The 15178-nt window shown below is 46.9% G+C and overlaps 1 protein-coding gene across 2 annotated transcripts in view; it reads right to left on the reverse strand.

Annotated features, from left to right (window-relative positions):
• LOC131104602 (teashirt homolog 2) overlaps positions 1-15178 on the reverse strand; it is a 57523-nt gene that overhangs the window by 17845 nt on the left and 24500 nt on the right. Inside the window, exons 1-2 of one of the 2 annotated variants that reach the window (XM_058051951.1) lie at positions 11382-11873; positions 6338-6910 (exon numbers count right to left, since the gene is read on the reverse strand). The exons of the other annotated variant lie outside the window; for it this stretch is intronic. Of the exons in view, the coding sequence (XP_057907934.1) occupies positions 6338-6377 (40 nt within the window). The 5' untranslated portion in view covers positions 6378-6910; positions 11382-11873. Of the gene's footprint in view, positions 1-6337; positions 6911-11381; positions 11874-15178 lie in introns of those variants that run through there. 2 annotated transcript variants of the gene reach the window in all.

A 15178-nucleotide genomic window follows, 5' to 3' on the forward strand; every position in this document is an offset into this window, starting at 1 on the left:
TCAGACAGCGACATCCTCGCCACATCGCTATCAGAGATATCAGAGATCTTTGGGGGGGGGGGTATTTATGAATTGAGCGCTCTCTCACTCTGACTCACAATGTGGCTGAGCTGGACGCTTCATTGGCAGTCAAGCACATCCTAGTTTAGGGACTCTCCATTTCACAAGATCTCAGATCTCAGCTGTCAATGCTAACCCAGTGCTGGCAGCACTCGTGCAGCCGATGGCGCTGATATAGGACATTCATGTCGCTCATCAATGAACCGCAGCTCCCCCAGTGCTGGCAGCACTCGTCTTGAGGCGAGAGGTAAGGTAAACCCTGGACTGGTACCCTGGACTGGTACCCTGGACTGGTACAAGCTACAGGAATATCAGGCCATATCGGGGTGATATGAGGCTGATACAAGGGTGATATCGGGGTGGTATAAGGCTGATATAGGGCTGATATAGGGCTGATATCGGGGGTGTTATAAGGCTGTTATAAGGCTGATATAGGGCTGATATCGGGGGTGTTATAAGGCTGATATTGGGGTGATATCGGGCGTGGTATAAGGCTGATATCGGGGTGATATCAGGGTGATATAAGGCTGATATCGGGGTGATATCGGGTGTGGTATAAGGCTGATATCGGGGTGATATCGGGCATGGTATAATGCTGATATCGGGGTGATATCAGGGTGATATAATGCTGATATCGGGGTGATATGGGGGTGTTATAAGGCTGATATCGGGGTGATATAAGGCTGATATCGGGGTGATATGGGGGTGTTATAAGGCTGATATCGGGGTGATATCAGGGTGATGTAAGGCTGATATCGGGGTGATATCGGGCGTGGTATAAGGCTGATATCGGGGTGATATCAGGGTGATATAAGGCTGATATCGGGCGTGGTATAAGGCTGATATCGGGGTGATATCAGGGTGATGTAAGGCTGATATCGGGGTGATATCGGGGTGATATCAGGTTGATATAAGGCTGATAGGGTGATATCGGGGTGATATTTGGGTGATATCAGGGCGATATAAGGCTGATATCGGGGTGATATCACGTTTCCTCCACATCATGATAACCAGACACGGTGGAAGTGGAAAAAAAGGAATTTTGCGGCTGGCCATGCCTCCTGTCCGCAGTGGCGCGTCATGCGCGTCATGCGCTTCCAGCACAAAAGCATAATTCTGTTATCACACGTGGGCCAGATTGTCTCAGCAACAAAAGACCCCCACGCCGTAAATCCCACGCCAAAGCCGCCCGCCGCTCCCTGCGCTTCCCTGCGCTCATCTCCTCTTCCCCTTTTCTGCTCGTTTTCCTTCTATTCCTGTTCCTGTTCCATGGGAGGGACCACCCTCACCACCAATCAGTGCACTGCTGGGGGGGGGGGGGGGGCAAAGTACGGGGTACACATCAGGTACTTTCATCATGGAAGTGGACTTCCTTCAACTTCCTGTTATTATGAAGTTATGAAAACAATAATACACAGAAGGTAAGAATGGCAACATTTTAAAATGACAATAAATGATCATGAAGAACATTCTCATCTTTCTAAACATCATCTAAGTATCATCTAAGTATCATCTAAGTATCATCTAAACATCATCTAAACATCATCTAAATATCATCTAAACATCATCTAAACATCATCTAAACATCATCTAAACATCATCTAAACATCATCTAAATATCATCTAAATATCATCTAAATATCATCTAAACATCATCTAAATATCATCTAAACATCATCTAAATATCATCTAAGTATCATCTAAACATCATCTAAACATCATCCTTCTCGTTCCAAATATGAAACAGCAACAATGCTGCTGTGATGAAGACCAATCGCTGCTACCAGAGTCATGCTAAGCTAGCGGATGCTAAGCTAGCGGATGCTAAGCTAGCGGATGCTAAGCTAGCAAATGCATTCCAGTGGCTGGTGCAGCCCAGGGGAGGAGCTGCTCCCTTCGTGAGCAGCGTTGCCACGGCGACGGCTGGAGGACTCCACGGCGTACTGACGGTGTGACTGCAGGCCTTGCGCTAGCGTAGCTCGCAGGCTAACACGGAGTCATGACTGAGCGCTATTACCACTTCCTGCCTGGCGGCCTGCAGTTTTTAACGACAGCGTTATTTGCCAGCAATGTGGTTATCTTTTTTGGAATTTTATTGTTCATTTTTGTGTTGGACTGGAATATTCTATTCCAATATTTGGACTTCATTCCCATGAATTTGATTGGTTGAAAGAAGCCAAAGTTACAGCGGCTGACGCGGCACGGGTACGACGCCCCAGCGAGCGCCGCCCTCGTCCGTTGTTGTTCCTCTTAATCAAGATGTGAGCGCAACACAATTATTCCGCATCCATCACGGGCGCCGAAGCTGTCAGCGCCGTTTAACGAGGATCAATTAAGTCGTTTGGAGCGACTCGCCAAAGACGCGAGCAGGCGGGCGACCTCCAAACGCTAAAAGACCTTCAGGCTCCGCCAGCTTGCAGCAACAATATGTCACCATTGGCGCCGCCGATAACAACTTTATTGGGGCCGCCTGGGAATACAAAGTACTGCGGTCGCTACTTCCACACGGTACAATACTGCTGGACCGGCCGGGACGCCTCTCATCTGGCGCTAGCACTAGCATGGGCGCTAACATGCTCCTATTACGCTGATATGCAATATGTCTTACGTATGGAATGTAAATATGCGTACGTACACAACGCCGCGCTAGCCCGCGCTAGCCCGCGCTAGCCCGCGCTAGCCCGCGCTAGCCCGCGCTAGCCCGCGTTAGCCCGCGTTAGCCCGCGTTAGCCCGCGTTAGCCCGCGTTAGCCCGCGTTAGCCCGCGTTAGCCCGCGTTAGCCCGCGTGACAACGGCAGGCTAGCTTGTAGCGCTAGCTGGTGGCAGTAGCTGGCGACGCTAGCTGGCGAAAGTCACCGATGAGGAGGAAGCTACTCCCGGAACACTCAGAGGGCCGGGAGATGAGGATCGCTGCACCGCATCCCAACATTTGTTGAGAAAGACCAATGAGATTTCCGGAGCTAAGATGGCGTCGCTTGGGACGTCCTTGGCGTACGTCGGCGTATCATCATAGCTGGTGGAAGGCAACGCCCCAAATGTATTTGTGGCGGGCCACCACAAGGAAAGAAGGCTACCTTGATGATTAGGCTGTGGAGACATTTCATAACATTCCGTTCCCATTCCCATTCCCGTTCCCGTTCCCATTCCCCGACCTTATGGTGGAATCATGCATGAATATTCATCTTGACCAGACCAGACTAGAAACGGCCAAGGTGGAGGTCTGTCCTGGACCCGCTCTCTTCCTAGTCGGGTCTAGCAGCAAAAAGGCCGCCACAAACTACCAACATGGTGTCCAACATGCGGCCCGGGCACCATTTGGGGACCATGAACTGCACATTCCAAAAAGACAATTTCACTAGAAAACCCAAAATAAACTAAACAGCAGGAATTAAATCATCAGCATTTGTTTTAATTCACTCATTTTCTAAGGCTTATGGGGGGGGGGGGGGGGGGCTATGGAGCCTATGTCAATATTACGTGAATAAAGTCAAAATATGATAGCAATAAACACATGAAAAAAATGCAAAAATGAGGGTCATTTTGCAAGAATTAGGTTGGGGGGTGTTACAATGTTACAATATTTCAAGTCCAAATATTATTGAATATAATGATAATGAAACATGTTTTTCCATCCAGTATATTAAAGCATACTATATTAACTATATTAACTATATTAACTATATTAACTATATTAACTATATTAACTATGTGCTTGTTTATGAATAATTACTTGTGACTTTTCTCATTTCTCAGTTTGCTGGGTTAGGTTGGGGGGGGTTGGGGTTAGGGGGTGTTAGGGTTAGGGACGAGGTGGACCTACAGAAGCATCCAAAGACCCCCCCCCCCAGCCCCCCATTTTCCTTTGCATGGTACGTTTATTAAAGCATTTGTCGCTCTGCCAGGTCATCAATTTGTCGTCACTCTGTGGAACCTCGCTAGAGTCATCAAGCGTGGGGGGGTAGATGGGGGGGGGGGGTTGTGTGAGTTACAGCCGCCCAGGAAAGGAAGGAAGGAGGGTTGGGAATATTGTGTTTGCGGGTCTGGAAGATGAAATATGAATGCACAATGTGTTTATCTGCACGAGGGGAGCTGTTCATTTTCAGGCAGGATGGCAGGATGGGGGGGGCGGGGGCGGGGGGGGGGGGGGGGGCGAAGACAAGGGATCAGTCAGTCATGAACTCTTCACAGCCATTAGCCGCCGACATTTTGATGAAGTATTCCTAATGTAGTGGAGAGCCAAGAAGGAAAACACTCAGCCTGCCAACTCCTGATTGGCCGTTAAGCCGCTGATGAATGCGGCGTCAGACGACACGCGCTCACCTCCGCAGCCTACGGAGCACCACTCGGGATCACTCGGGATCACCCGGGATCACGGATACCAAACAATACAAAGAGTCAACTTGAACATTTCGGTTGGGGAAAAAACCTGCAGTCATTCGTATTCTTATTCATATTCATATTCATATTAGTCAGATTCATATGCATAGAAAGACTAAATCCAAGAATCAAGGAACACGCAAGGACAAAGTCCAAATATTAAAAGGAAAAAGTCAGATTTTTACCAGAATAAAGTTCAATATTTGAATTGGATCATGAATTTGACATTTCCTAAAATGATGATTAATATTATTTGGAAAAATGATGAGGTAATATTATTATGTTGCACATTTTGGGGAAATGTTGACATATTATGAGCACCAAGTCCAAATATTATGGGAATAAAGTCATAACTTTTCAAAGAAAAAGTCTTTTTTCAAAAGTCCTCATTCTCATGTCCTTTTTAGAAGCATCAGTTTTCAATATTTCAAATTGGAATGAATTATGAGAACGAAGACAGAACCCACCCCGCCTCTCCCCAAGACAGCTGGGATAGGCTCCAGCACCCCCGCCACCCTCGTGAGGATAAGCGCTAGAAAATGGACGGATGGATGACATAAGACATAACCTCGCCAAATATGAAGAATGGGGAAAGTCTCATTATTATGACTTGATTTTTGTAAAATAATAATATTATTTAAAAAGCATATGAGTTCTGGGAGCACACATTTCACATTTGATCTACAGTCGTACTATTATGGGATACAAAACCGACACAGAGTATGAAGATGCAAATATCACAACACTAAAGTCGGAATTGTTTCCTTCTGTCGACTTTTTCCGGATGATGGACAGGCCACATCGTGATTTGGGCTGGGCCATTTAAATTACTAAAAATGGACAAAAACGGGCAAAACGGGTCATCATTTGACCAGAATAAAATCATCATATTATGAGGACAAATACAATAAAACATATAGTCATAAGATCACAAAATATTTCATCATTTTACCAGAAAAAAGTTATGATGTTGTTAGAAAAAAAATGATTTTTTTTTATTTGGTGCCTTCTAAAGTTGAAATATAAAAAAGGAAAAAAAAACTAAGAATTAGGAAAATTAGGTTGGAAAAACATCATGCTGGTATTATGAGAATAAAGTCATCATATTACAAGAAACAAAATAAAAGATATCAATAAAAGACCAAAATGCAAAACACCTGAAGAATAAAGTCCAAGTCAGGATAAAACGTGAAAAGAATAAAAACAATCATACTCAGAGACAAAAGCAGTCCAACGAGGAAAATCAGTCCAAGTCAAAATATTAGGGCAATAAAGTCATAACATGACGGGAAAAATTGGAAAAATAAAAGAATAAACTATAAAATCCAAATATTAGGAGCAAAAAGTATATAAAAGAATTGAATGGTAATATAAAAACATTCTGAAGCATCAAATGAAATAAAAGAACCAAATTGAATAGAATCACGTGATCAAAATGTGCCTCAGCAGTGCAAAGTAAATCCGTCTTGGTGGAATAATAACTCGATTTATGAAAGTATTATTCTATTCAAGTGCAGTACCTGCTCTAACCAGCAGTGGCGCTGCTGACGGAAGCTGCTTGATGATTTATAATATTTCTGTTCCAGTTGCATACCAATGCATTGTTGAACTAGAGCAGGATTATGGATTATTTGATGGACGTATGAAAACAGAAGAGTAAAAAAAAGATGGAGTCACGTGACCAGCCCCGACCCAAACAAATGGCGGCAGACAGGTGAGCCCATCGTGGTACTTTTTTTTACCGGATAAAGTACTTCCTGACTAAAGGAGCACGTGAAAACAAGCCCCAAAAAGTTGGCAGGCGAGGGAGGGGGTTGGGAGGGGGGGCGGTGACCATGGCAACCAAGCTCAAACAAGCAGGGTGTCCCCAAAAAAGAAGCCAAGGGGTGACGCGTCTTACCTGCAGCCCGTCGAGGCGCCTGCTGCTTCCTGCGTGGCATGCTGCCGAGGGGGTGGGGGGGCGTTCACGCGCGTGCCCAGGTGGAACCACGATGCGGGGCCACGCTCGTGCGCGCGCATAGAGGTGCGCGATCCTTTCCTCCTCTTTGGGGGATTTTCTTCTTTCTTTTTGTCAGGACGTCGCTCTCCAATCCAACACCGACCAGGGAAATTCTTCTTCTTCTTCTTCTTCTTCTTCTTCTTCTTCTTCTTCTTCTTCTGCTTCTCCCCCTTCTTCTTCTTCTTCTTCCCCTTCTACTCCTTCTTCTTCTACGTGGGACGGAGCGTCCTTCTCGCCGTGTCCATCAGCTCGCCGATTCCCGCGCCCGCACGAGCGTGCGTGTGAGCGCGCGAGGCAGACAAAGCAGACAAAAAGGGGCAGCGGGACCGAAGACCGGCAGCGGGACCGTGGACCGGCAGCGGGACCGAGGACCGGCGCCGCCGAGCAGAGGGACGATGTCAGGGCGGCGGGGATCCACAAGGAACTGGAGCTTGCTAACTCCTCCCTCCCGCGTCTTTCCCTCCTTCCTCGGACCTGACGATGACGATGATGAGGATGATGAGGATGATGATGGTGCGAGGGAGAGAAGATGAGCGGCGGTTTATTAAAGGAACACAAACCTTCCTCCTTTTCTTCTTCTGGATTATCTTCTTTGCTAAAAACAATTCCTACTTTTTTCACCCTGGAAATCACAACTTCTCAGCCCCGCCATCAATGTCCGCTTGGATGGGGTGGCTGGGAATGGTCTGTTCCAGGGTCAAACTGGGGCCACCCTAAGAGCCTTAAGGGTTCAGAGTCACTTTTAACTGTCATACAAGTGTAAAAAGAAGTCAAGCCCTGTTAATAATAATGTAAAGAGAAATGGTCTGTTCCAGGGTCAAGCTGTGGCCACCCTAAGAGCTTTATTAAGGGTTCTGAGTCACTTTTACACTGTCATACAAGTGTAAAAAGAAGTCAAGCCCTGTTAGTAATAATGTAAATAGAAATGGTCTGTTCCAGGGTCAAGCTGTGGCCACCCTAAGAGCGTTATTAAGGGTTCTGAGTCACTTTTACACTGTCATACAAGTGTAAGAAGAGGTCAAGCCCTGTTAGTAATAATGTAAAGAAAAATGGTCTGTTCCAGGGTCAAGCTGTGGCCACCCTAAGAGCTTTATTAAGGGTTCTGTGTCACTTTTTAAGTGTCACACAAGTGTAAGAAGAAGTCAAGCCCTGTTAGTAATAATAATAATAATGTAAAGAGAAATGGTCTGTTCCAGGGTCAAGCTGTGGCCACCCTAAGAGCTTTATTAAGGGTTCTGAGTCACTTTTACACTGTCATACAAGTGTAAGAAGAAGTCAAGCCCTGTTAATAATAATAATAATAATGTAAAGAGAAATGGTCTGTTCCAGGGTCAAACTGTGGCCACCCTAAGAGCCCTAAGGGTTCAGAGTCACTTTTAACTGTCATACAAGTGTAAAAAGAAGTCAAGCCCTGTTAATAATAATGTAAAGAGAAATGGTCTGTTCCAGGGTCAAGCTGTGGCCACCCTAAGAGCTTTATTAAGGGTTCCGAGTCACTTTTACACTGTCATACAAGTGTAAGAAGAAGTCAAGCCCTGTTAATAATAATGTAAAGAGAAATGGTCTGTTCCAGGGTCAAGCTGTGGCCACCCTAAGAGCTTTATTAAGGGTTCCGAGTCACTTTTACACTGTCATACAAGTGTAAGAAGAAGTCAAGCCCTGTTAATAATAATGTAAATAGAAATGGTCTGTTCCAGGGTGAAGCTGTGGCCCCCCAAGAGCTTTATTAAGGGTTCCGAGTCACTTTTTAAGTGTCACACAAGTGTAAGAAGAAGTCAAGCCCTGTTAATAATAATGTAAAGAGAAATGGTCTGTTCCAGGGTCAAGCTGGGGCCAACCTAAGAGCTTTATTAAGGGTTCTGAGTCACTTTTTAAGTGTCACACAAGTGTAAAAAGAAGTCAAGCCCTGTTAATAATAATAATAATAATGTAAATAGAAATGGTCTGTTCCAGGGTCAAACCGTGGCCACCCTAAGAGCTTTATTAAGGGTTCTGAGTCACTTTTACACTGTCATACAAGTGTAAGAAGAAGTCAAGCCCTGTTAGTAATAATGTAAAGAGAAATGGTCTGTTCCAGGGTCAAGCTGTGGCCACCCTAAGAGCTTTATTAAGGGTTCTGAGTCACTTTTTAAGTGTCACACAAGTGTAAGAAGAAGTCAAGCCCCGTCAATAACAATACAATGATGTTAATGAATTGGTGCTCGTATCTGCCTTCCAAGTGTAAAAAGAAGTGATTTGCCACGTCCCGTGTGTGTACCACGCGGTGTTGTGTACGTCAGCGTGTTCACAGACTTTGAGGCGTGGGAAGCGTGTCTCTCGTCAGGAAGGGGAAGGGGAAGGCTCTCATGACTTCATCCACGCTGATGGATGACTTGATTCCAAGGAGACACCCCGCCCCCCCCGCCCCCGCCCCCACAAGACAGGCGGGGGTCCACGTTACAAATGTCTTCCTGATAATATTCCATCAGCCTCTTTTCTGTCTGTCACTCACTCAGCAGCGCTGCCGATACCAGAACCCGCACTGAACTCCACCTGAACCCGAGCCATCAATCACACCTCAGTCCTACCTGCCTCACACTGTTTACACAACACACACACAATGTTAGCAACCTACGCTAGCCTATTAGCACGTCCTATGTCCCGTGGACACGCTACTATGACACCTGCAGTCAACATGGAGCAGTGCCGCATTCAAGGAAGCTGGGAAATTGCAGTTTTCCAGGAAGGAAAGCTACTCAAGAGTGGACACAATTCCACCATGTGATGTCATCCGGTGGCCCCGCCCCGCATCACAGGTGAGCTGACTGACAGCAAGGGGGCGGGACACAGCCTGCACGGGTGGCCTGTCAATCATAAGCCCATTTTCTATGCCGCTGATCCTCATTAGCAGTTAGCAGTGTTTTTTTTAAACACACACTCATTTCATCACTGGATGGTTTATAGATTCCTAGTTATGTAAATATATATATTTCATAATCATGTCAAATACATCCACAGGAATATATGAAGTCAACTACATATTCTACATATGTCATATTCCACTTGGTTGTATATGTAATATTATATATGTAATATATAATACGCATATGAAATCTAATTCTATATTCTAATATGATGAGTATTAAATAAATGAGTGTAATAAATAATATAATGGCCCCAGTTTGAAAAGATGATTTCTATTGACATTAGCAGTGCTTAGACAGCGCCGAGGGTCAAAGGTGAACACGCGGGTGTGCAGGGAGGCCATGTTGGAGCGTGAAGAACGGAGGCCGAGCAGAGCGTCGCCGCTGCAGGGGGCAGCTTTGTGTTTGGCCCTCGGGGTGGAACGTATGAAACGTATGAAACGTATGAAACGTATGAAACGTATGAAACGTATGGAACGTATGGAACGTATGGAACGTATGAAACGTATGAAACGTATGAAACGTATGAAACGTATGAAACGTATGGAACGTATGAAACGTATGAAACGTATGGAACGTATGGAACGTATGAAACGTATGAAACGTATGGAACGTATGGAACGTATGAAACGTATGAAACGTATGGAACGTATGAAACGTATGAAACGTATGAAACGTATGGAACGTATGAAACGTATGGAACGTATGAAACGTATGAAACGTATGAAACGTATGAAACGTATGAAACGTATGAAACGTATGGAACGTATGGAACGTATGAAACGTATGAAACGTATGGAACGTATGAAACGTATGAAACGTATGAAACGTATGGAACGTATGAAACGTATGAAACGTATGGAACGTATGAAACGTATGAAACGTATGAAACGTATGAAACGTATGAAACGTATGGAACGTATGAAACGTATGGAACGTATGGAACGTATGAAACGTATGAAACGTATGAAACGTATGAAACGTATGAAACGTATGAAACGTATGAAACGTATGAAACGTATGGAACGTATGAAACGTATGAAACGTATGAAACGTATGAAAGATCAGCGTTCACTTTTTGACTTATTGTGCCCAAATACACCGCATGGACAAAAGTTTTGGGACAGCCTCCCCATCTTCTCCCCACCTGATGTTTTGTGTGTTCTTCCACACCAAACTCCTCCAAGCATGGATGGTAGTTGTGTTGCTTGGCCAGTGCGCTTAACAAAGCCTCGATGATGGCCACAGCTTGACCCCGGAACGGACCGTTCCCATTCCCTTGGTTCCCAGGTGAGGGTGAGGGTGAACCTGGCAGTGGCGCCCGCATGAGCGTGAGTGACGGTGTCAGCCATGAGCGTACGGTTGGCCAATAACAATTTCCAGAAGAATGAAGAAATAAAAAAGCGGCGTCGGCGCTGGCGATGGCGCCGGCGATGGCGCTGGCTCTGCTGCTTGACCTATTTCCTCTCGTGTAATGTATCGTTAAAGCTGCCTCGTGAAAACGCTTAATTATTCATGCTTGATTTCAGAAGGAAGAGCTTTGAGAAAACATGGCTACACGGGAGGATTGACGCACGCGACACTCACACTTGCACACGCACGTACGCACGCACGCGCACACGCACGCAGAGCAGCGCGAGTGAAGATAAATGCCCTGTCAGCGCCTTTAATGATTTATTTCAAACATTCCGCCGCATCCAGTGAGCGCCCCGATCCAGCTAGCTAATTGTTTGTACACAAATTGGAGCTTCTTCCCTTTTATTGAGCAACACGCGTTATTGTCGGCCATGCATGGCATCGCATGCAGACGCAGCGTGTGGTCACGTGACAGCCTTTTTGGTCACGTGTCCACGTGTCCACGTGTCCACCTACAGATCTTTGAAGAGCTCACAGAGCCCGTTCCTGTCCTGAGCTATTTGCTAGCCAAGGCTAACCAGCACGGACGTCAACCAGGTGTGGAGACATGTGGGGATGAAAGGAGCCATTTAACGTTACATGGCCTTTGGCCTTTGACCTTTGACCTAGGCACTGACGCAACTGACCTGTGGAATCCCGGGGGAAGGTGGAACCTCTGGAGGAGCGTTGGAGACCCCTACTTCCATGCCAGTGCTGGATCGGTCAGGATGATGACAGAGGATGATGGAGCTAGATCAAGGACATCATGGAGGTCTCTTTGGGTTGGGGGTTAAGGTTCAGGTCTGGGTTTAAGGTTTGGGGGTTAGGGTTTAGGTTAGCCTTAATACTTAGGGTTCAGGTTAGAGGTTAGGGCTAGGGTCGGGGTTAGGCATTAGCGTCCGGGGTTAGGAGAAGGATTGGGGTTTGGGGGAGTTATGGTTACGGGTTAGGCTTTAGGGTTTGGGGGTTAGAGTTTAGGATTGGGGGTTAGAGTTAGGGTTCAGGTTGAGGTCTGGGTTCTGAATAGGGGGTTAGACTTCAGAGTTAGGGAGTTGGGTTGGGGTTAAGGGTTAGGGTTCAGGTTAGGGTTTGGGGCAAGGGCTGAAGGTTAGGTTTAGGGTAGGAGGATTGGGGTTCAGGTTTGGGGTTAGGGGTTAGGAGTTGGGGTAGATAGTTAGGGTTAGGGGTTGGGGATTAGGTATTAGAGTTAGGGGGTTGGGCTTTAGGGTTATGTGAGGGGGTTAGGGTTCATTTGTTTCCGTCTTCCAAAAAGGGGTTGGGGCCAGGCTCAGGTGTTCAGGATCAGGGCGGGGGCCCCCAAACGGCCTCAGCCAAGCACCGCCCCCCATTTGGACTCCATGAAGAGAAAAGCCAAGACTTCTTCTTCCAGGTTCTTGCTGAATCAAACCAATCCGGAGTCGGCGTGCCGAGTTAGCGAAACAGCGAGCGGGTCCGCCCGTCCATCTGGCGTTACGGCAGCAGCCCGTGGGTTGTCGGCCGGCGCGTTCGTCAGCGTCTCCACGCGGCCCGAGCATCGGCGCGACGCTGATGGACGTTTCCAGCTCGGCTTTCCCCCGGTGTCCGTCACCGGCACGTCTCCCTGCGAGCGGCTGAGGTCCGCTGACAGCCGCAGAGGGTGGTCCGCACTCATGTCAGCCTCCATTACGCGGCGGCGGGACGGGATCCCGAGCGCGGCCACGCAGGTTGCCCGCTGTGCATAAATGCTCGGCGGCGCTCGATCGATCTGTTGCTAATCGCTTTTGAAAAGTGACAGCCATGCGAGCGGAAGGACATGGAAAAAAGAGGGGGAACCCAGAGGGGGCCTGCGGGGGCGGGACTTATTTATTCACTCGCCAGCTTTCATGTTTGCATGTTTGTTGTCTTAATTTGCTGCTGGCCTCAGATGACAAAGACGCGCTAGTTAATTAGCGCTCCCTCTGTTCTGCTGCTTTCTGGGAATCTTTGCTTTTGTTTCTAGTGGAAAAGGAAAATAGCCCCCCCCCCCCCAAGTTCAGCTTTTAATAAACATGTAATAAGAAGGAAAACAGCTGGTAGCGGCCTGGCAGATGGTACGGTTCTTGGCATGGCGCACGTGCAGATGGCTCATTATGCCGCCATTTGGTGATGCATATTGCCGCGCCTTTTATTCCCGCGCTCGACGACCGGGAGACCACGTACAGGTGTTTACCAGGCCGTCCCCACCAGGACCTCGGCAGGATCCTCGGAAAAGGCGGCATGGAAATCCGGATGTACGCTGACATTCGTACGGTGTATGTCGCCGTACCGGCCGGGACTAACTCCTCGAATTCCTTGGATCACCAAATGAAGGCCTGCATCCTGGACGGATGGTCGGCAACATATTGAGAAAATCGTGCATTTTCACCATATGGGGGGGGCTGGCAAAGGCTACTGATTCATCTTAAAACACAAAGCCCCCCCCCCGCCAACAAAGCAGCGTCAGAATTCCCCCCAAACCCGGTGTGTGTCCATCATGTGCTTTTACACGTTGAGGCATTTATGAATGGATTTATGAGCAGCCATTATTCACGGATCTGTCATGGTTTTCCAGGCGTGGTACCTGAACTAACTCCTCCTAGCTCAGTCCTCTGATCGCCGCTAAAATGTATACACGGGAAGTACTGATATATACCAGTATACGCCCATCTGTGTACTCCACAGATGGGCGACAATAAAATGCAAAAATCCAGAGGTTTGGTGTGTAAGGGGTGGGCGGAGCTTGTTGCTAAAGTTTGTTAGTTTGACTGAAAGCAACCCTGGGGTATTGCCCGCCCCCCCCCCCCCCGGTCTAACTGATGCTAAATCCTGAATGTGTGTGCATCATGACACAACACAAGAGGCTATGCTGAAGTGACAGATCATTTAGCTCATTTAGCTCCGTCGCTGTTTCCGGCGGGGCGTACTAACTCCTAACTAACTCCTAACTAACTCCTCCCCATTTGGGGAATGCAGTAAAACTGAGGAAATGCAAAAGTAACCCCCCACTGACGGTCAGCTAGGAGTACGACTTCCATGCATGTGGAAAAGCAGCATGGATGTAGCATGGACGTAGCATGGATGTAGCATGGATGTAGCATGGATGTAGCATGGATGCAGCATGGATGCAGCATGGACCCTCCCCCCCCCCACTCCTTCTTTCTCTGAGTCTTTTTTTAGAAGGGACTGTTTTAAATTACAGATGCGCTCTAATTGGCCACGGACAAATAAAAGCTTTCACCTAATGAGGCATCGCAGTCAGTCGCCTCCTCGCCTCCTCTTTCAAGTCCTTTCCCTTTGGAGGGAAAAGGGAAGGGAAGGGAAGGGAACAAGTTCCCTTCCCTTCCCTTCCCACCAGCGTCTTAGTCTTTGTTTGGCGTCAAATCAACTTGCAAATAAATATAATGTAGCAGCCGAGGAATATCGTATAAGTGTGTGTGTTAGCACTTAGCTTGAATGTTGAAGGCCCTCACGTACTGTATCAGAATCTGAATCAGAATCAGAATCTGAATCAGAAAAGGTTTATTGCCATGTATGATCAAACACATACTAGGAATTTGTTTTGGTATAGTAGGTTCAGACACATCTATTAAAAAAGAATGAAAAATACAAAATATACAGAATAACAGTATAAATATATGTACACAGTCAGTTTTTTCTTTGGTATTCCGGAAGTGTAGTCGGATTGTTTTTCCTAAGAGTCCAAACTGAGCGTTAATGTAACGCATATAGTGAAAGGTCTCCATTCCACCGCAGGCCATACGGCATCTTACACTGGCGATATCGGTATATGTGATATCGGATATCGGATGCCATACAGCATCTTACACTGGCGATATCGGTATATGTGATATCGGATATCGGATGCCATACAGCATCTTACACTGGCGATATCGGTATATGTGATATCGGATCTTTTCCCGATATGAACACACATACTGAAGGTCTTCATTCCACCGCAGGCCATACGGCATCTTACACTGGCGATATCGGTATATGTGATATCGGTATCGGATCTTTTCCTGATATGAACACACGTACTGAAGGTCTCCATTCCACCGCAGGACATACGGCATCTTACACTGGCGATATCGGTATATGTGATATCGGATATCGGATGCCATACGGCATCTTACACTGGCGATATCGGTATATGTGATATCGGTATCAGATCTTTTCCCGATATGAACACACGTACTGAAGGTCTTCATTCCACCGCAGGACATACAGCATCTTACACTGACGATATCGGTATATGTGATATCGGATATCGGATGCCATACGGCATCTTACACTGGCGATATCGATATGGGCTCATATCGCTATGGGAAATTGTTGGACAATATCGGTATATCGGTGATAAAGCGCTAAAGACAAGTGTGATTGACACGCCATTGTGTGTGTGTGTGTGTGAGCGCCCCCCCCCCCCCCCTGCCAGGGTGCGTATGGC

This window comes from Doryrhamphus excisus, chromosome 16 (assembly GCF_030265055.1).
Source record: "Doryrhamphus excisus isolate RoL2022-K1 chromosome 16, RoL_Dexc_1.0, whole genome shotgun sequence".
NCBI classification, from domain to species: Eukaryota; Metazoa; Chordata; class Actinopteri; order Syngnathiformes; family Syngnathidae; genus Doryrhamphus; species Doryrhamphus excisus.